General features: G+C 37.9%; 2 protein-coding genes across 9 annotated transcripts in view; one reads left to right on the top strand and one right to left on the bottom strand.

The window, feature by feature from the left end:
• The window catches only part of atp8a2 (ATPase phospholipid transporting 8A2), a 57,112-nt gene extending 48,519 nt beyond the window's left edge, over nucleotides 1-8,593 (top strand). For 5 of the 8 annotated variants that reach the window (XM_084102094.1, XM_084102095.1, XM_084102096.1 and 2 more), the window contains 6 exons: nucleotides 92-148; nucleotides 1,038-1,145; nucleotides 2,843-2,931; nucleotides 3,067-3,171; nucleotides 5,838-5,929; nucleotides 7,396-8,593. In XM_084102094.1, the coding sequence (XP_083958220.1) occupies nucleotides 92-148; nucleotides 1,038-1,145; nucleotides 2,843-2,931; nucleotides 3,067-3,171; nucleotides 5,838-5,929; nucleotides 7,396-7,490 (546 nt within the window). In that variant the 3' untranslated portion in view covers nucleotides 7,491-8,593. Of the gene's footprint in view, nucleotides 1-91; nucleotides 149-1,037; nucleotides 1,146-2,842; nucleotides 2,932-3,066; nucleotides 3,172-4,196; nucleotides 4,222-5,837; nucleotides 5,930-7,395 lie in introns of those variants that run through there. The other 3 variants (XM_084102099.1, XM_084102100.1, XM_084102098.1) reach the window with 1 other exon arrangement.
• Nucleotides 8,594-12,861: 4,268 nt separating this feature from the next.
• Nucleotides 12,862-20,889, bottom strand: shisa2b (shisa family member 2b). Its single transcript, XM_084102102.1, has 2 exons — nucleotides 19,893-20,889; nucleotides 12,862-14,730 (listed from the first exon to the last, which is right to left on the bottom strand). Exons 1-2 carry the CDS (start codon nucleotides 20,194-20,196, stop codon nucleotides 14,150-14,152), a joined length of 885 nt encoding a protein of 294 aa, XP_083958228.1. The 5' UTR covers nucleotides 20,197-20,889; the 3' UTR covers nucleotides 12,862-14,149.
• Between the last annotated feature and the right edge of the window lie 1,190 nt (nucleotides 20,890-22,079).

Raw genomic sequence — 22,079 nt, 5'->3', positions numbered from 1 at the left:
CAGAACGTTTTACCAGGATGATGAGTGCATATCATTACTGTTATTTATGACTGACTCTCTCTTTCTTTCTCTCCCTCTCTTCCTGGTGTAGTATGTGGTGGTAACTGTATGTCTGAAAGCCGGTATGGAGACCACAGCATGGACAAGGGTACGTCAGTTCCTATCCTCCAACACAAACAAACACGCACACACTCTTCACCGCCTGCCGTCACAGCTTGGAGCAATGAGCGTCTCTGGCAGCGCTTATGAAAGTGCTGTCTAATGCATCAAATTTATTATAAAAGATTTGTTCTATCTGGAGTAAAAGGAGATCACATTATAGAACACTTTGCACTTGATATGTGTCTGATTCTATAATCATACTTCAAAAAAATATTTTTTTGTCTCGTTTCCCAGTAAAAATATTTAAACTTTCTTAAATCAAGATACATTTACTTGAGAAGCAAAATTACTTTTAATATACAGTGTTTATGCTTAAAACTAGGAAAAAAATCTGTTAATTGTGTAAGAAAATTAATCTTAATTCGAAGGAAGAACAAGATTATTTTTCTTAACCCTTTGACCTTTCTTGTTTTAAACAAACTCAGTTGAAGTCATTTTCCTTTTCAAGTATGTGTCTTGATTTGAGAATTTTGTAATGAAAAACGTCAAAAAATACTATGAAAACGAATGAAAGCGCCTTCTAAAGCATCCAATTTATAAAAAAAGCATTTGTTATATCGGAATTGAAAGGAGATCACATTATAGAACACTTTTCACTTGATTATTATGTGTCTGATTCTGTAGGAAGGTCATATATATTCTGGGAAGTGCTTTAGATAGATGGGGAACATGTATCGTTGCTATGTCAGGACATTTCTCTGTCCTGCCGCCGTGTGTGTTGAGGAGACGTCGACACCCCCCGTCCGTTCAGCTGTCCACACACCAGATCTTGTGATAAAGTAGAGCGGCCTTGGTATTCACACAGTGTCCATTACAGTTGAAGAAGTCTATATTCAGTATGAAACTGACCATGACCTGTTTTTTTCTTATTCTAGTTTTCTCATCTGGCTGTATGGGGTAGCATGGTGCTCTGGATGTTGTTTTTTGCCGTCTATTCTGCAATCTGGCCGACCATTCCTATAGCACCGGATATGTTGGGCCAGGTGAGTGCAAATACACACACCTACTCATATTTGTGCTTTACTCACCTCCTGTATTTGACTGCAGCCCGGCGCCTGGATGACTTGCTCTCTGGGTGTTCCGTATCAGATTTATGGCCCGTCGTCCCATTTCGCAGTCTCCCTGCACCTGCCACGCAGTCACCCGAGCCCCAGGCTTTTACGGCCTACCCTGGAAGTGTTGACTTAAGCGAGTGGGCTGGTTTGTGCAATGCTACAGACATCAGTGTGTGAGGAATACTCTTGAAAAGTTTTCTCTCGTGTCTTCACAGGGATATATAAACAAAGTGGCTCTGTTCCATAACCCAGTGAGCCGCCTCGCTGTTTTCTGCCTACATAGGCTGCATCCTAAATGAAATTAAACTTTAGCTAACAAAACTCTCAAATAAGCATATGCTCATTCAGCACTCACAAATATGTGAAAGTAAAATATGAGTAAAATGGGTTTTTTTTTTTTTTTTGGTTTATCATTAAATTTGTGTCCGCACATTTAGAATCAACATTTCTCTAGAAGATAATAATTGGAAGCATGTCTACGGTGCCCTGAAATGCAATCTACGGAGGCGGATCGCTGGATTTTGGAACAAAGCTAGTGTGTGCGTGCTGTGGGAGTGTGGAGCAGTCAGGGGTGGGATGGAGCTCTCTGAAGCCCTCCAGCCCATTAATTGGATTTGTGTCAGAAATCAGGAATGTGCTCAAGTATCACAGCAGCTGCTCTCGGAGGGAGAGAAAAAGAAGGGACATCCCTCGCACTTTACCCTGCAGCGTTGACTTTTCTTTCCCCTCTCTGTCCAGCAGTTCATTTCTTAATCTCTCCATCTCTCCATGTAGGCCAAGCTGGGAGCACACATTATGCATGTTTTTCCAGCTCTGTATATCAGTGTGTGTAATTTTGTGCGTCTGCTCGTCTGAGAATTCGGTAGGGTTGGCCTGGGTCTGGGAGTGTATGCGCAGCTGTCGCGAGGAGATGCCGTCTAATGGTTTTCGGAGTCTAGTAGATTCCGTCTGTGATATCAGCTGTGGAGGATCCTTAAAAGTGGGATCACTTGATTGCACACCGTGAAGTTTCTCAAGCCTGTTGTATTAACATTAAAGGTTACTTAAAGGTATAGCGGAGGATTTTTTTACTTCCGGGTGGAATGCCTATACTATTGGTCCTCCTAATTGTCAATCATTCTGGTGAATCAATCAAACTTTTCAAAAAGTGGAGAGGGCGGGTCTTATCTAAAATTCGGAAAGATCCTCCGCTATACCTTTAAGGAAAATACGATTAAGCAGAAGACTTTTAAAACCATCTGTGTTAATAAAACAATTAAATGAATCAACAAAACTAGCGGATATTTGGCTTTTTGTGTGAGTGTGTGTTATATATAATATATATAATTTTATTACTAAAAGGGTTTTTTTCAGACAGTTTTGAGCAATAAATTTAAGTAGTATTAGTCATTATAAATGGTTTGTTGTAAGAAGGAACTCATTAGGGTGGAAAAAAATTCTAATTTGGGCCATTAAACAGACAGCGGAGAAGAAGAGCAAACAGCAGACGGCAATGGTTGGTAAATGGGTAATTAAACTCTCAAACAGGTCAAAGGTGACACAGTCAGTCAACAGCTGTTGCAAGGAGAGAGAAATCCAGCATGATTGGGTGTTGCGACATTTGCTGAGATTTATCTCTGTTTTAGGCTGGCAGGGTAATGCAATGCTGGAGCTTCTGGCTGGGCCTGATACTGGTGCCAACAGCATGTTTACTCAAAGATGTGGCATGGAATGCGTAAGTAACACACATGCACACATCAGTGTATTTATGGAGAAAATACAGTGTAATTTGGCAATATATATTAGCCACTGACATACACAGAAAGCGAGACCGTAAGAAACTGTTAAGTCTGTTTATGTCGCCGTTCAGAGGAAGACGCACAGTGAGGAAGACTCTGCTAGAGGAAGTGCAGGAACTGGAAGCTCGAGCTGTGGACCCTAGGGCAGCTGTCCTCAGAGATGCCAGCGGCCGCAGGTGTGTCCCTCAAATATGCTTTGAAATAAATTAACCCATTGACTCTGATAAAATAGCTTGATTGATTTTCAATATGTTTTAATATAAATGTAGGCAAATGCATAATTGTTACATAAATCATAATCTGCTTCAAAACCTACTGAGCTGACTCACATACCAACAGCAATGGTCCTCCTTAAGTGACTCTACATAGGCAGTAACTCATATGAATATCAAGTTAAATTTTAAAACGTTAAATACTGTGAATAAATTAATTTATTCTTTTGCTTTGTCTGCCATCTTGGATTTTCTATGCTTCAAAAAAAAAAAAAAAAAAAAATATATATATATATATATATATATATATATATATATATATATATATAATATTATTATTATTATTATTTTTTATTATATTTTTTTATTTATTATATATATATATATATATATATATATATATATATATATATACTGTATATATATATAGGTTAATTTACAGTTTAATTTGTTTACAAATATATATATATATAATATATAGTTATACCTTAAATTTAGACTTTTGTTTTATTTGCTTTGCTTCTTGCAGTGTGCTTCTATTCAATGCAACGCTACAACAATTTTGTCAAAAGAAGAGATTTTTTAAACAGCCTTCACGTCAGGCCAACGATGCCTTAAAATGCCTATGGAGGAAGCTCACTAGGTTTTAAAGCTGATTTATTGTGTTTATTATTTATCCCTTCATATTGTTTTTTGAATTAGTTTGTGGATGTGTGTTTGGGAAAGAGACTGCATTTGTGTTCCTTGTGATCCTCTAACCCCTGCCTGAACACCCACAGGCCCAATGCTGAGGATTCATAGACTCGTAGAATCAAAGGCAGGCATGTACGCAGGTAGAACCAGCCTGCCTGAATGTGACCCTCTATAGTCTATAGGGATGTGCAGTGACCTCTGTTTCCTTCTTCCCTGAACCTTCCTTTTCAGCGTCATCTTCATCTCATGACTTTTCTTTCACTTTTCTCTTTCCATTTTATATTCTGCCATGTCAGGCGGCCATGAGCTGGTCAGGTTTGCATAGGTATAAGAACTGGGTGTGTGTAGCTTCCTTAAGATCGTAGCTCTGTGCATGTGTTTGTTTTCATGCTGTGTGTTTGTGGACTTGAGGCTGACTGAGTTAAGCGTTTGCATGGATTTAACAGTTTTAGCCCAGAGATATTACGCTACATATTGCATTTGGTGTACAGCCCTATATGAGACAGGAACTTGGCAGACGGACGTGTAGTCTCATGCAGTTTTTTTTTTTGGTAATACCTTTGAGTGTTTCGTGGTCTTTAGGCCACTAATTTATGGCCAGGGAGTTAACAGAATGGACTTCTAATCAGAGGGATGTTGGACGTAAGCCCTGTTTGGGTTTACCCCCTCATTCCCCCAGAGCAGAACACTTAACCTCATTTGTTTCAGTAAATATCCAGCTGTAAAAAGCATAATGGTTGTAAGTCATCCTGAACGAGTGTGGAAATCTGCTGAATGATTAATCATCAGTTTGAATTCAGCTTCGTTGGGCGGAGTCTGACACGATTCAAGAGTACATCCTAGGCGTTTAGATTTGCAGATCTGTTTACCCAAGAAGACCCCAACTAGCCCTGCCGGACAAAAGCGAGGTATTTTCCGAAGTATAAGCCAAGCCTGGACTCGTACTTAAGGGACAGTCTGAGGAAAATAAGTTATTGAAAATTTTATTAATCAAAACAACTGTCTGATATTCCAAGGATTGTCCAAGTTCCAGAGAAACGACAGAGGAAGAAAGAGCTCCGGTTACCAGCGAGCCTATGCGTCATTCCATCCTTTTATTTCTTTATTTATCCATTCATCATCCCTGTCTTTCAACCGGTCATCTGTTTTGCAGACATAGTTTTCATTGGCTGATGTTCTGCCATATCCCATATACTGTTGTCCAATTGTTTTACTAAGCAGCCAAATGAATGCCACGTTCTTCCCAACGATAACAGTGCAAACGGTCCCCTTCGTTGCACAATATGAGTTTGAGCTGTAACCTTGAGAAGTTTGGCCCTCATCCATGACAACTGGTTTTTGGATCACTTTTTTTTTTGGATGAGGGGAAAGACCGCTTTCATCTGATTTACAGGGAAACATCATAGACTGATTTGTTTTACATTGAACGTGTTTATCAAAGATGGGGTCAGGATTATTCGATTACTCTTCATTTCAAAACTGGCCGCAAAATGCCATCAGATTTCCAAAACTGAATTTTTGCCATTTAATTTAGCAACCAGAGACGACTTTATTGGCTACATTCATTTTAGAATAAAGAGCTGTTGAATACTTATCATATTTATCGTTTTTGTTTGAAGGATTGGAAAGTTTGAGGATTTAGTGCGGTGGAAATATTGAAAGAGAGGTTTTTGGATCGCAGGGCTAAGTTTAATGTTGTTTATGAGTGCTTTGGGAAGCCGTTTCTTAGAATCGTGCGAGTATGTGTGTAAATGTATGTTCTGCTCGAGTTAACATCATTAACAGTATCTGGCATCGCCAAGATTGCCACGTGGCAGAGTAGAGCACTGTGTTGTAGAAATGCACGTGATTTGACCTCTAGCTGTCATGTCTGTAGCATATCAGCTAGTAACTGCGCTGTGATTGGTGGCATAACCCGCCTGTCTCTTTCTATCCAGTCTGAACGAGCGTGCCCACCTGCTGACACGGGTCTTCAGGAAAGCGCCTTCCAGCGTGGGACGCTCAAACTCAGTGCAGCAGACAGTGTCACGTAAGTGCATGTTCCTTTGTTAACACTTCACATCCACTGGCAGCTACAAGAGCCTCTGTGTGCAGCACTAAAATGAACAACTTGACTAGGCTAGTTAGTGCTTGTCTAGCAGGCGAACCGTCTCAGCCATGCTGTTTTCCAACAAAACCCACACCAGCATCCAAACGAGTTTATTGTTCATTGAACTGTGGACAGAAATAAAAAATATAGATTCTAGTTGGAGTAGGACTGCAGTTGATGGTTATTTTAACCTGTCAGTTGTCAGAAAACAATTATATATTATGGGTTTCTTGTCCAAACTTTACACAATCCTGTCTGGAAAAATTCTGTCAATTTATTCGATTAATCAAATATAAAAAGGCTTTATTAAAAGTTGATTTTCTATATTTCTTTGGGGAAAAAAAGATTTTCCACATACCAATATTCTCCTTCAATGTGCAAATTGAAACCTATAGAAAACACAAATAAACTATTGTCCAAATCAGTAGATTTTTTTTAAATGTTCTTCTAAGTCTCTAATGCTCACCAAGGATGTACTTATGTGATCAAAAATACAGTAAAAACAGTACTATTGTGAAATATTATTACAATTTGAAGTAACCATTTTCTATGTTGATGTGTTTTAAAATTTAATTTATTCCTGTGATGGCAAAGCTGAATTTTCATCATAAATTACTCTAGTCTTCAGTGTGACATGATCCTTCAGAAATCATTCTATATACTGATTTGCTGCTCAAGAAACATTTATTATTATTATCACTGTTGAAAGCAGTTGTGCTGCTTAATATTCAGGATTCTCTGATGAATAGAAAGTTCAAAAGACAGCACTTCTAATTAATTTAATGCATCCTTGCTGAATAAAAGAATACATTTTTAAAAGTTACTGACCCCAAACTTCTGAACGGTATTGTAAATGTATGACAAAAATATATAAATGTATAAATTTAAACTACGCTATACATATAAACACAGAAAAGGTTAAAAATATAAACATTACATTCTACAACAAAAACAACTGTTTGTCCTCCCAATTTTCTTTTCGCAGCTCTTTGACCTCCGCCATTTTAAAATGTGTTTTTTATTGACGTCACTGACAAAGACTTTCCACTGAGAACTCATAGACCCAATTGAGAATTTAATTTGACTCTTTTCATGATCAGTTTTATCTATTAGTCACTGCCGCCCTAAAATTAAGAATCAATAAAATGTTGTAAATAGTGCTGTCAAATCGATTAATCGCATATACTCACAATTGTGAGTGTATATATATACTCACACATATTATATAAACAAAACTTGTATGTTAGATTAATCACGATTAATCAATTTGACAGCACTAATTGTGAGAAAAATAATTTCGATTATATCATTAAATCATCGCAGCTATACAGTTTTGTGCTTTCACTAGTATGCATGTAAATCTCCCTATAATAAAGCTAACAATTGATTATTCTTTCTCCCAATAGATGGATATGCATTCTCACAGGAGGAGGATGGCGTGGTGTCTCAATCCCAGGTTGTACGCTCCTATGACACCACCGTTCAGCGGCCCAGTATGTAGCTGTCACCACAGCAACAGCTGGTAAAGACTTTAACGACACACACCTGTGCTGGTTGATCCTGCTGTGGCCTTTAAGCTGAACTAAACTGAACTGGGCACAGCTAGCGCAACAATCGGCCGAGCTACATAACACACCACCTCCAAATGAGGCCGGAGGGAGTGGATTTACAGAGACAGAGGGTTGGGGTGGGCGGGCATATTCTCACACCGAAATGGCCAGTCGAAATGCACTACACATGAACGGACAGGTGAAAGGAGCCGAGTAGCATCCAGAAGCAGAAGCCAGAGACAATGGTGCCTATATCACTATCATGAGTCACAAGACTGCTTCATTTGGTTCTATATCATGTGGGTGCGTGTATGCATCTGCACGTTCGTTTATGTGAGCGTATATATATCGGGAAGGATGTGCGTATGTCTTGTCTGTTGCATTCGCGCTTGTTTGTGTGTAAGTTAGGGTGGCTGGTGTGCTTCTTGGTGCGTCTGCATGTGTGTTTTTGTTGAGTCCTAACGTCTGCGTCTCCAGAGATCGGAGTTTGGCGTATCCGTCATCACCACCGCGATTCAAGAGGGGAGGCCACTGAAAAAACAAACAAAAAATACCCACCCACATGCATACACACTTTGGAGAAATGCCCATTGCAGACCTGAGATGGGGGAGGTGTGGCTTACAGATGCAGCAGACACACGCATGCACCGTTACCCCTCCTTCCCATCCAGCGAGGCTGCCAAAACACACAGCGATTCCTCTGAGGCGAAACCCCCCACCCTGCAGCATGGAGCTTCCCAGCTTACCACACACACACAAATACACCTTCTCTCACTCTCTGTCTCACCTAATCTTCTACTTAATGGTGGCCTCTGTATCTTAGAGCTCATGTTCTCGCCTTCTGTCTACCTCTCTCTTTTATTCTCCCTCTCTCTTTCTCCAGATCAGCAATCTCCATGTCTCCTTGTTCTCTTGGTCTAGTTATCCGTTCATTCCCTCTCTGTTCCATTAAGTGGCTGCTGTGGATCACAGCTGTGGCTTTGCTTTGTCCGCTTTCACTCAACCTGTCGGGTTTCTGGACTATTTTGTTAAATAAACTGGACTTGTGACTCTGTGTCATTCTCTTTTTAAGGCTTGTTTTTGTCCTGTTTTGTCATCCTCCAAGTATGACTCATTCTTATCAGGATAGTTTTTTTATATTCCTATTTATTTTTATTTTATTTTTAGTTAATGAAAATTGTCATATTTTACTCACCCTCATGTTGTTTTAAACCTGTATTTTGAGTTTCTTTGCTCTGTTGAACCCAAAAGAAGATATTTTGAAGAATTTTGGTTTCTGGTTCCCATTGACTTACATAGTTATTATTTTTCCTACTATATACAGGTTTAGAACAACTTGAGGGTGAGTAAATTACAGAACTTTCATTTTTGGGTGAACTATCCCTTTAAATAAATTAAATGACTCACAGTTCAGTCACAGTGAGAAGTAAACGGCACGATTCAGTGAGTGTCGACTGATTGAGTCTGTCAGCTAACTCATCAGTTCGAGTCTGGTTTTTGAATCTACTTATTTAAAAGAACCGATTCATAAGAGTCAGTTGTTCGCGATTCGAAGTCGCATTATATCTGACGCCTGGAAAAGAGTTTTCCGGACTAGACATTATTTCTGAATGATAGTGGTGAGTTAATAATAACATCGAATTTACTACATTCTTCAGGTTTTTAAGGGATTACCAAACTTAATGAATAGCAGCATACGTGAGAAAGTGTCAAAAGGGCTCACGTGCCTCAGGAAGAGAGTTCGTTTTAAAATTGCAGAGCTAAAAGATGAGCTTAGCGTGATTTGATTCACTTATATGCTGCTTTAAAAGGTGAAAGCCAACATTCACTACAGGCTTATAAGTGGAGTTTGATTTGTGCTTTCTCCGGCCGGGTTTGTTTGAAGTGAGCTTCGGAGCTGAGTCAGAGTTACAGGTTAGGAAATGAGCTGAGGTGGAGTGTTGTCGTAAGATTAAAGACAGGAAAGAAAGGAGAGCACTAACACATTTAACAACATGTGTAAGTCTTGCCTTATTTAAACCCTGAATCATCAAATTTGCCAAAAAAATTTGTATGTGAAAGAAAATCTATGTGAGAACTTATGTTTTAAAAAAACTTAAAACGTAAGAAACCTGGTTGTCTTAATTTTGAGTTCATGGAAAATAAAAATTTAAGTTAATTCAATGAAGGAGATTGGTTAATCAACATAAACTCAAAATACTATGTTATCTGAACTACATAAACTATCTAAGTTGATTTAACAAACAAAAAAAGTGATAAATCAGGAAAATATTTTTTTTTACAGTGTACGCAAATCGGCTCGAATAGATATTTTATTTTTATTTTATTTTTTTATTCAATGCCTTGAGAACAAGAGGTACATATTCACATTACATTAGCTGCCAGGAAATGAAAGAAAGAAAATAAATAAATTACAGGGGAAAAAAAGAAATATTACAAAAAATTCAGTGCTTTCAAAACATTACATGTTTTCAGCGCTTTTTTGTTTGTTCCAAAAGATTTTTAAAATGTGAAAAATTTGGTTTGCATTGAGCACACTTCTTTTTATGTATATGGAAACAAAATAAACAATTGTGTAATTGTTCTTTACATTCCAAATTGTCATTCTGAGTATAAAAAAGCACATCAAATACACACATTTCTATCATACACTTCAGTTTTCTACTAATATAGGTTTCTAAGTCTTTCCAAAATAATCTTGACTAAATGAAGTGGAAAAAATAGATGCAAAATAGTTTCTTTTTCTTGTGCACAAAATTCACAGGTATATGAAATATTAAGCTTAAATCTTTCCAAAACATGCTTTGCAGGATACATCCTGTGAAGTATTTTGGAAGACACTTCCTGGCTTAAATAGATATATGTTTTGAATTATTTATGGGAGTGACGACTAGATATTATTGAGAATAATACGAGTTCATTTAAGTCTTAATAAAACTGTAAGGGTGTGTGTGACCCTGTAACCTCAATCAGTTCAATGATCCCTCATTGCTAGTAAGTCCACACCCATGTCTCTGAATAAGAGCCAGCTCTGTCCAGCTCCACTGCCTCCAATATGGGGAATCCATTCCTGTTCCACCTCAGCAAGAACCACATGGATCCATTTCAACTCCGTCCAAGGACTCCCCGAACGTTAGTCTGACCTTAAAGTTTCCATATAACATGCCAATAACACAGACTGACTTTACTAACAACAGCAATTATTGTGTTTTTTGTTTGTATATTATAATTGTAGGCAGCCATTGTCTGGGTGGAAAGTTTGACTTGTGCTGTTAAATGTGCTTTCTAACAAGATCAACTAAACTATGAAGAACTATTTGTGTTTAGCACTTTCAAGTAATATTTCTTTAAATTCAACTCTCAAATTCTCATTTGTGTACTGTTGAATGTAATCAAATATTACTAACTAAACACAACTGTCCTCACTTTAAAAAGTTATCGGTTGAGTTATTTTAAAGTGAGGAAACCTGTTGCCTTAAAATTATTAAGCAAATAAACTTTAAAAAAATTAATTGTGAACTTGACAATTACACAACTTTTCAATTTTTTCAATTACGTTTATTTACTTAAAAAAGTGAGGAAACCCGTGGCCTTAAAATTAAGTTCATTCAACTGATGAGTTTTTACACTGCTGGGGCCTTATGTTTAAAACTTGTTGCATGTACAAAATTAAAGTAATAAAGGCACAAATTAAGTTTTCAGATCCGTGAGGTCATCAATGCAATGACATATGGTGAGTTCTGATTCAACTGTCATTTGATACAACATCATTTTTAAATGTTGCGGGTATTTGTAGGTAAATGATCACATACATTGTGAGTGAAAATTGATATTTTTAGTTTTGTTCAAGGTGTTTAAAACAAGTGTTTTAATAAAGGTAAAATAAGCGGTCGGATATTTATTATAAAATGTCACATACATATAATATTTGTAATTTTAACAAGTTTTCACTCTAGTAAGTTGATGATTTCTATCACTGTAGAAAATGCAACTCACAGCCTGTTAACATCTCTCTGTTAGACATGTTAACAGCATATGTCTTTCTGAACTGGCAGCACTTCATCTTTCAACAACTTGAAGAATCTGACCATTTTTATTCTTAATTGTATGTTGACAGCCGCCAGAACTTACTGTCATTCATCATTTTCTATTTTAGCAGTATCCTTCAGAGAGACAAGAAAAAACGACTTTTACTTTGACTGTAAAACTAAAAAATTTTGGGAAAGGAAATTAATCAGCATATTAGACTGATATCTAAAGGATCATGTGACACTGAAGACTGGAGTAATGATGCTGAAAATTCAGCTTTGACATCACAGGAATACATATTTTAAATAAATTGAACATTTTATAGTTCACAATATTAGTTTTTACTGCATTTTTTATCAAATTAATGCACCCTTGGTGACTTCTTTCAACAACATTAAAAAAATCATTGCGACCCCAAAACTTTTGAACAGTAGTGTATAAATATAATTTATAGCTGTTCAACCATGACGTCAGACCAGGCTGATTCAATATGGGCTCCGGTATCTATATCTATCCTAATGATCTAAAAGAAATACGAGTGCATGTGCATAAGGTTTTGACTAACTGTCTTTCTGTATATGCAAACACTTAGCATGGAAGCTATGCAAAGATTTATGGACGCAGCCCCTGGTCTCGGTTTCATCATGAGTGTTGAGAGTGATGAAAGTCTGAGCACTTAAAGTCCATGTGTAACAGGAGCATTCTGGTTTTATTTAGCTATGGCAGTCTTGCAAACAGGTCCTGCATGTCTTCATTTGAGACGCCACACATACCGCTGACAGCAGCACTCAGCATCTCTAACTAACAACCCAGTGACACTTCACAGTCTCTAAAAATATTTATTATTATTAATATATTTTATATGTAAAAGACACATCGCACCCTGGTTTTAGAGAGAGAGGAACATTCACTCAAATACTCATTCAGTTCCACAAACGCACATGTATCGTACACAAAAATAGATCTGATGTGCATGTCAAGTTGCCCACAGATACCCATATAGTCAAAAAAAAGACATGCTCCCTGTCAAGACTTATTACTTTTCTTATAAGGGTACATGGAGAAACCGTCTTGTCAGAATTGAAATGGATAGTTCACTCAAAAAATGAAAATCCAAACCTGAATGAATTTCTTTCATCTGTGGAAGATTGTTTTTTGTGATTGAACCGTTTTTGTCCATGCAATGAAAGTCAATGGGGTCCAAAACAACCACAACATTTCATCAGTTATTTTAGTATTATTTTTATACTATTAAAAGTATGTATTAATATTTTGAATGAGTTTTAATTTTTCATGTTGAGGTTTTAGCAATTTTCTTGTGCTTTTATTTAATTACTTTTAAAAAAAACATATCTATTTAGCTTTCATTTATTTTTAATTTTAGTAACTTTAGGACTTTAACTTAAACTTGTTATATTTCAGGTAGTTCTAATTTTCGTTTAAGTTACATTTTTCATTTAATATTTATATTTTATTTCAGATTTTTTTTTTTTTTTCAGAACAACTCTTGACTCTCATTGTATGGACAAAAAAAACAACAACAAAAAAATACATTTTCAACATATCTTCTTTTGTGTTCCGCAGAATTTCATTTTTTGAGTCAACTATTGTTTTAACTTTCAACTTAAAGCCAGATAACTTAGACTGGTGATTTTCAATCAGGCATCGTTTCATTTCATTGTGATTTTTCTGCCAGTTTGAGATCTAATGCTGGCGTTTTCAAGTTCAGACGGGTGATGGCCTTCTGCTGAAGGAGTCTGGGACTTTTCTTTCCACGCTAAACTGCTGCCATTGAGCGTGCTGAAAGAGACCCACTTCAAATGAAATGCCCTGGAACCCTTTTGGTGCTCCTCGAGTGTACCTTATGCTAAAAAAGTGGAGGAAAAGTGGCACACATACACAGTCCTTTCACAAGGCAGAGACTTAGTGAAGGGGAACAGTTGGCAGACAGTTTTTACTGCGTAATTGACCTTCGCACATCGCTTTCCAAACACAGGCCTATATTTTTGTATATTTTCTATTCTGTTCCTTGGCAATGCGAAAACGCAAACTTTGGTTCTGCAGAATGTGAGTGTGTATATGTGAAAATGTAAGTGAGTGTGTCTGTGTTGCAGTGGGTGGAGCGTCACAGTCTGTCCTGTGTTCACTTCATTAGATTTTAAGCATCCAATAGGGAGCAAGGACTGTTTTTCACATTACAGCACCTGTGATTTCCATTACACACAACATATAGTGCACTACACACACACATATTCACATACTGCATCCCATAAACCAACGCACCTATACAGTCACGTACAGAATGCACAAGCACGGTTATACAACACAAATATACATTGCATATGTACACACACACACGCTTCATTTACAACGGCACCGTTAGTAACTTAAGGCACGTTACACACACTTCCAGCCATTTTTATTAAGCACTGTGTCCTTTATATCACAGAACCAGTTTGAAAGTCTGGACGCAAGTGTGTGTTCATGCCAACGAACAGGCATTTTGTGCTCTGAATTGATTCATTGTGTTCTTCTTGTGACTTCAATTCAAATTTATTTCCTATGATGGTCCCAGTGGCATTCACATGGTAATTGGAGGGTATTTCTGATCCCCGGACACACTGGTCACACTAGCCACGCTGGTTGGCGGAGGGTACGGAGACTGCAATGGGCGGTATCCCGCTTGAGTGGGGTCAAGGAAAGCTGGACCCGGAGAAACGGGGTGGGCGAAACCGATGTACTGAGGATGCAGGAACTGGCCTTGGTGAGGAAGAATTTGAGTGGCCTGCTGGCAGTTTAGCACTGAGAAGTTGGTGGGCATGTTCACGTACACGCTGGCGTCTGGCGGCAGGCAGCACGAGGCCTGGGCGCGTAGCATGGGGACGGGTGCAGGACGGGGAGCGGCGGGAGGCGCCGAAGAGCTGGAGGAGGTGGCCGTGCTCGATTGACGGGAGGACGAGCCTCGCGACGTACCCGTGCTGGCCATCATGGGAATCGTCTCGAGGACACGGGCGCTGCTGGACCCTCCTCCTGAGCCGCCACCTGACGTAAGCTCCTGTTTGGGACGTAGACAGCGGCAACAGCACACGGCAACAACGGAGCCCACCAGCACGAATGCCACGAAGACCGAGCCAACGATCAGGAAGGGCACGTAGATGGGTACTGTAAAGCAGAAGCAAGAAAATTATGACAAACTCAGAAAAAAATAATAATATATATATATATATATATATATATATATATATATATATAAGCTGCACTGTTTACACTACGTGAATAACGTAGCAGAATGACATTGAAGAGAGGGGGTTGCGCACAATAAGTATTCTCGTCGCTTCATAGTATTAAGGTTGAACCACTGTAGTCACATGGACTATTTTAACGATGTCTGTAAACCCTAACGCTCAAAATAATTAATTGGTTTGAGTAGGACAAACTTAAATTAAACTAATTAGTTCAGTCAAATTAACTTTTATGAGTATTTAGCACTTTCTTTTTCTTTCAAGTTCACAGAACTGATATATTTTAAGTAAACTGAACTGTTTCATTGTTTTGATTTTTATGAAATGATTTATTTTAATTTAAACAAACTTAAGTTTAACTGAAACGGCTGGGATGTCTATTTCCCAGCATGCTTTGCCGATGGCACTTGAATGGGAGAGTAAATGCTAAAATTAAGTGTAATATAATGTTTTTTTTGTGCAAGATTAATGTTAAGTGGGAGATTGAGTATTGATTAATGTTTTGTTATGCTAATTTAGAAGAATTTCTGTTAATGTTGGTTTTAGGATAGTTACCATCATGGTGACAAGTGGTGCATGCGGCTTGATTTGAGAGCAAATAAAATCTTTATATTGTTGCACTCATGCAGCAAGTGCTGTAAAACATACTATTGTTAGCATGATAACATAATAGTATGTTAGCAAACTAGCTTGTTAAAACTATAAGTTAATACTAATGAAAGTGTTCACATTGAGATTACATGAAGGTTTTAAGTTAAATGTATGAAATAGTGTACTCTGATTTTAATTGTTCTTAACTTCAAATGTTTAAGTACAAACTTAAAATCTGCCAGTTCTGCTTACTTAAACTTTGAATTTCAAAACTTAAAAAAATTGAGGCAATCGATTGCCTTACATTTTTTGAGTTCTGCTAACTTATTCGGGTTTACAGTGTACCTTTCTGGGCCTTGAAAGTTGCAATGACGTTGCTGTCAATGGAGGGACAGAAAGCTCTCGGATTTCATCAAAAGTATCTTCATTTGTGTTCCAAGGATGTTCGAAGGTCTTATGGGTTTGGAACGACATGAGGGTAAGTAAATAATGACAGAATTTTCTCTTTTTGGGTGAACTAACCCTTTAAGTAGCTTTTATAAATGTGCCTTAGAAAAAACATTACTGTTGTGCATCTTGAGACAAAATAATGGCACTGACATATTTTAAGATATGTCAGTGCGAGTTGCTTTCAGTTAAAACATTTTAAACATGCATTTTAGCCTGGGACTAGCTTGAATCTTATTTGTGGAACCGGGGGTAAGTCACATACTGTAAACTAACCGATTCAGGTGGCACAAAACTAAAGTACACCTCACAATAACGGTTCATTTCAAACAGAACATGAGTGAAAAATGACTCACGGTTCAGTGAGGGACTAGATGTCATTTGGCTCTTTTATTAAAACATAACCTGTTCATAAGAGACATTTGTTCATAAATCGAACATCCTGGCTCGTGCATATTCATCGCACGGTAAAGGAAATAGACGATATCAGATAAAACCATGTATACTCGCACACAAATTATTGTCGCTGTTTTTATTTTTTATTGCATTTGTAATCAGTAGTCGCATTCTGGAGTGACTAGGTGGATGTTTACTGATCCAAGCAAAAATAACCAACCCAAATATGGCTCGGCTCCCTGCCTTAGTGTTATTCTTTGGGAATTTGTTTGCCCTTTTTTTACCATCCATCAGTCAAAAAACTGAAAGAAAACAAGCTGCCAAAGTTTTGAGGTACTGTTAAAGTTTTTTTAAAATGTGTGCTTGCAATACAACCTTTTATAATGTATTTAGGTCATCCAGCTGTATTCACTGCTATTGATACTAAAAAATGTAATGTTATAGTATCAGGCTTCCCAAATTACAAAAATAGAGAAAAGTGCTGGAATGGTAGCACACTGGAGGACTTTGGGGAGTTTTGTTTGTGCATAGCCCTTGAGCAACGTTTTTTCCGTCACTTTAGAAAGCCCATATCCGTTTTGAATTCCACTACGCATCCAAAGCAATTGTCCTTCCGCAGCCTTAAGGAAGACTGGGATATCAGTAGTGTGATTGAGCTCCATGTAACTTTTACACCTTTAAAAATAACAATAAGCAAGTTTGAAGCCTAAAGCATTGCTGAACCTTGTTGATGTGTCACAATATTCCACACGTGTATCTTTAAATCACAGAACAGAGCGCTCACATGTTTCCACCCCGCTCACAGATGGGTAACCTGCTGGCCCATGTGAGGTGAAGGGATTTGGAGAGAGAAGCAAAAATGAAAGACGAGATGTTGCACCAGTGACTTGTCCCCAGGGGTCCAGGGCCCCTCATTAACACTTATTAAGACAGTTTTGATCTGCTCTAATCTCCTGCAACCAGCGGTGACCTCTCTGCCCTCACTGCCTGACCATGTGCATGCTTTTTCCAACAGGTAAATTGGACATTAATTAGACATCTGATCCCCTGGGGGAAGCTTTCAGCATTTGTTTTGTTGCATCTGCTCAGGATCTCTCACCCTCTGAAATTGAGTTGAATCGAATCATATATAATAGCCATGCAAACTGAATTTGATTTTATTAAAGGAGCAAATCAAACTCCACTTCAGCCATAACTTAAAAAAAAAACAGCCATTGTTTAACAATTTATTACTACGTTATTAAATCAAACATGAATGCTGAGCAAAAAATGACAGGGGAGTCATTTTTACAGGAGCTCTTTTGTGCTTTGGTAGTTATTACTATAACAGTGGAATTTTTCAGTAAATGACCTGAATTTTGGCAAGCTTTGAGTTTGCGTGCATGTTTTGAAAATCACTGCTTTTTTGGCAGTTGAAACACGAACACCCCCTCTTTTTTTAACTCACTATTCACAGTTACACACAAATGTGTGTGGAAAAACAATAGAGAATCTGTTACTACAGGTTATTTCCATAGATTTATTGTTCCTGAGTGACATTACGCTTTTCCCTGTTATAATCCAAAATGTGTTAGTGGTGACAAAAGGTGTCTAATGAGATGGACGGCGACACAGTCAAGCCAGGACTTTTTCAGTAGTTTTGTTAAAGCATGTAAAATATGTATTTTTTATTCTTTGTATCATTTAGATAAGCACATCCATTCAAAGTAACATTAAATCAAAAAGAGAAAAATAAAACTAGCCTATATAGGATAATTGAAGTCAAATCAAGAATGTTATTAGTGGATCCAGCCAATGTATCAGTGAAGTTCACATGGACACCAGCAAGGCCCCCTCATGTCCTTAAAAGGTTTGGGCTCCCTTAACTTGAATTCACACCTGTTGCATTATTGTCCATATGGAGCCAGGCCTTCAACTGCCAGACAAGCTCTGTCAAACTTCATAGCAGACCACCATTTCCTCTTGCTTTTCAGATATGCATCATTATAAGTGTCTAAAAACCCTATGTTTCTAATGTAAAGTCTTTATTTCACTGCTGTTTTTGTCTGTTGGGTTTGTCAATTTAGGCCTATTATGTTTGAACAGTTTTCTCAGGACAAAAACAATGTTCCAACTCAGCGCTTGCTGTCACGTGTTTTGATTTAAATGTTATAAATTCAATTTTATAAATTTTATATTTTAACTAATAAACAATTTCTTAGTTAAAATATTTGTTAGCCAAAACAACGTTTTAGTATTTTTTTTACATTTTAATGTTTTTATTGTTTTCCTGTTTTAATCTATAATGTGCAATAATTTGTGCATTAATTTACCCCACAGTGTGACAACACGCCTTGTCATTTTGTTCAATAAACTGTTGCATTTTTAGGGTCAGTAACGGTGGAATTATCCGAACCTATATAAAATGCAGCTACTCTAAGAAATATTCACTGGACTAAATAGCGTGACAACTAGCCCCGGTGTCCCCAATGAGTGTGCACTTATTTTTTAGTTCAGCTGAGGGGAAATTCGGGGACTCCATTTGAATTCAAAGTTTTTGAGCTTGCACAAAGGCAGAGGAAATGATGCACTGGCTTGGCTTTATGAACGAGGCTGTCAGCACATCGCACTGCGGATCCGGTCAAGTCTGAACTTGATCCTCGTGGGGAACCGGACGACTGGATATCGCGCGCGCGTTACTGTGCCAACTAGTTAGGCCTTATTTATAACTTCGCGCAGTGCCATTTACCATTTGTGAGTGAGTGGACGGTTAGGTGTCAATTTGGATGCTAATTTAACTGCAGCTGTCAAAACCTGGATAGCAATGACATTTAACCCTTATATTTAGGGGCGAGAATCGTTAACGATTTTGGTTCCGATTCCTTATTCATCCACTTCCGGATAATGATTCTTTCAGTACTTTTAAGGAAAAAAAAAAACGCATTTACAGTCCTCAACACAGTATATTACTAAATGATATAATTGCAGATTTAAACAAAACAGCTATAAATTATTAGAAATAAATAAAACAATAATTTCTAAATAATCCAATATTTGGTATGCCACCTATATAAAAAATATATACAAATAAAAAGCTAACTGATTAATTCATGCATTGATTTATTTATATGAATTTAATTTATTAATTTATTTTTTATATAATGCTACTTATTGCACACACACACAAAAAAAAATCATAATGGTGAAACACATTAATTCATTTCGAGTCGGAAATGACGAGTCCGATTAATTCAACGGCTCCAACTGATTCAAAAGTGATTCACTAAAATGGCTTGTGTTCATAAGAATCATTCGCTCGTGAATAAAAGCGCTTCGTTTCCAACCCCAGTTCTGCTTAGATGGATTCTTGGAGATAAACAGCCAAACAACATTAACCTTAAGCGTTTTTAACCTGATTTGAACACGAAACTCAACCCAGCAAACTTTCTCTCATATAGTGGAGCTTTTACTCACAAAACGCCTGAGGGACACAACGGGTGGGTCGATATACGTTACACACTGCTGCTGCTGCTGCTGCTCTGAAAGCTATTGAATTAAACCATTTAAACTTAGCTGGAGTACAATTCGATTACACAGTAATTGCCTAATTTGTTTCAGACAGAGGAAGTTACTCTACCAGAAAACAATGCAGATTTCGTCTCAGCTTACCTGCACCAGAGTTTTTGTCGTCCTTGTTCCCAGTGTTGGAGTCTTGTGTCTGTTTATCATTATCGCACGAGCCCTGGTCCAGCCGAGCTTCAGTGCTGGAGCAGCAGTACCTGAGCTCGCACTTCCCGCAGCAGATGATGGCCTCGGCGCTGTCGAAGCGCTCCGGGCACTGGAAGCCGTCTCGCCACGCGCCCTGAGAGTCATGCCAGCCGTGACAGTACTCTCCACTCGCCTTCACGTTAATGATGGTCAAAAGTGTCAATACCACCGTGACGGCCATCGGGAATCCCGTGCATCCCCGCATCCTGTCACAAACCCGCGCAACGAAAACACTTCAGGTTTTGGTCAGGACCAGTTAAGTTAATGACTCGGCAAATGAAACTAATAAAAGGAGGAGACGCTGTGAAAAGGAGCCCAACTAACAACTTTGGAAATGTCATTGGGCAGAGAAATTCCGAGGTTAATTCAATAGATCCAGCAGAATTGCTCCAGACAAGTATCCACTGTTTCCGTCACAAGACTTCCAGTAGCTTTGTTTCGGATTGAATGCATATACGACACATATGAAAACGCATAAGAGCCATAACCGATGGGGTTTTATGCACATAAACCATAAATTCAGAATATCCCATATATTCCTGTGAGAAACATCCAGGACTTCAGACAAACTTTGCATCAATCCCGCTCTGAACGGATCTTCATGTCGCCACTTCTCAAATGTCTTCCCCTGAGAGACGGAGCAACCAGCACTGACTTCACTTGTAATCCATACGCTCGATTCTTCAATGTGTTCTCACGAAATCTTTTTTTCTTCCCAGTCAAGGAAGTTTTTCCATATTAATCCATATCATGCTGTTTTCAGTTAAGTTTGGGGAGGTCCAGCTTAATAATATTTAAGAGAGCACTCAATTGCTCCTAGTCAGCTGTCAATATCTCAAGCAGGACAGCAGTGCATAGTGAGGGATTGATAGACTGAGAGTGACCCACTGACAACTCCTTCATCCAGAGGGTAGCTGCTGCTACCCGTCAACCTGCGCATGCGCAGTGCCGTGCCTTAGATTGGAGCTCTGACTTTTTGCTTCTCCGCCAGTTGCACAGTGCAAACAAGTGTCATTGTATGTTGGCGGCGGCCCCTGGGCGTTTCAGGAGCGGCTTCTGTGCGATGGGTGTTTAGCGGTGCCCGTGGGGATCTCCCTCAGCACAAAAGAGACGGAAACGCCGTATTGTAATGCATTTAGCTCGCCGGTGGCTCACATCCATTAGGGCCCGCAATTAGGATTAGAAGAAGATCGCTTTCTGTGAATAAAAGGCCACTATCAACAGCAGACGGACAAAAAAAAAAAAAAAAAATTAACACAAATTATACTACTAAATTAATATAAAAATAAAATAAAATAATAATGTATATGAACAACATGTTACATTTAAACCGACATAATAAAAAGGTAGGATATGCCTATATTCAGCAAACGGACAGGAAAATAAATACATATATATTTATTAATATATTAACACAAATAATACAAAGATAAATTATGTACAGTAGTGTAGTGCAATCTTTTATATCATAAATAAAGAGAAATAAGGATGCCACTTTAATATTAATATCATATTTATTTATAATAGCCTATTACATGCTCTTTACATTTGAACAAAGTGGGATAGTACACCCAAATATTAAAATTCTCTCATCATTTACTCACCCTCAAGTTGTTCCAAACTTGTATGAATTTCTTTTTTCTGCTGAACACAAAATTATATATTTTAAAGAATATGTAACCACCAAACAGTTGATGAGCCCCACTGACTTCCATAGTATGGGGGGGAAATACTATGGAAATCAATGGGGTCCATCAACTGTTTGGTTAAAGACATTCTTCACAATATATTCTTTTGTGTTCAACAGAAGAAATCCATACAGGTTTGGAACAACATGAGGGTGAGTGAATGATGACAGCATTTTCAGTTTTGTAAAATGTAAAAAAAAAAAATGGTTCGGAGTGTTCTCAGTGTTATATTACATTTATTTTAGTTTCTATTTAAACACAAAAAGACCTTGTTCTTCGAGACTTCTCAAGTGGCAAGCTTGCAGAGCTAAATAAAATGGCATTTGAAACAATGGGAATTTTAAGGCGACAGCGCACTCTGGTGGACAAATATTAGGCTAAGTATTTCAGGAACGTAATA

The sequence above is a fragment of the Abramis brama genome (genome assembly GCF_963993115.1).
Source record: "Abramis brama genome assembly, chromosome: 24".
Taxonomy (NCBI): domain Eukaryota; kingdom Metazoa; phylum Chordata; class Actinopteri; order Cypriniformes; family Leuciscidae; genus Abramis; species Abramis brama.
This window is presented reverse-complemented; position numbering and strand designations above follow the sequence as displayed.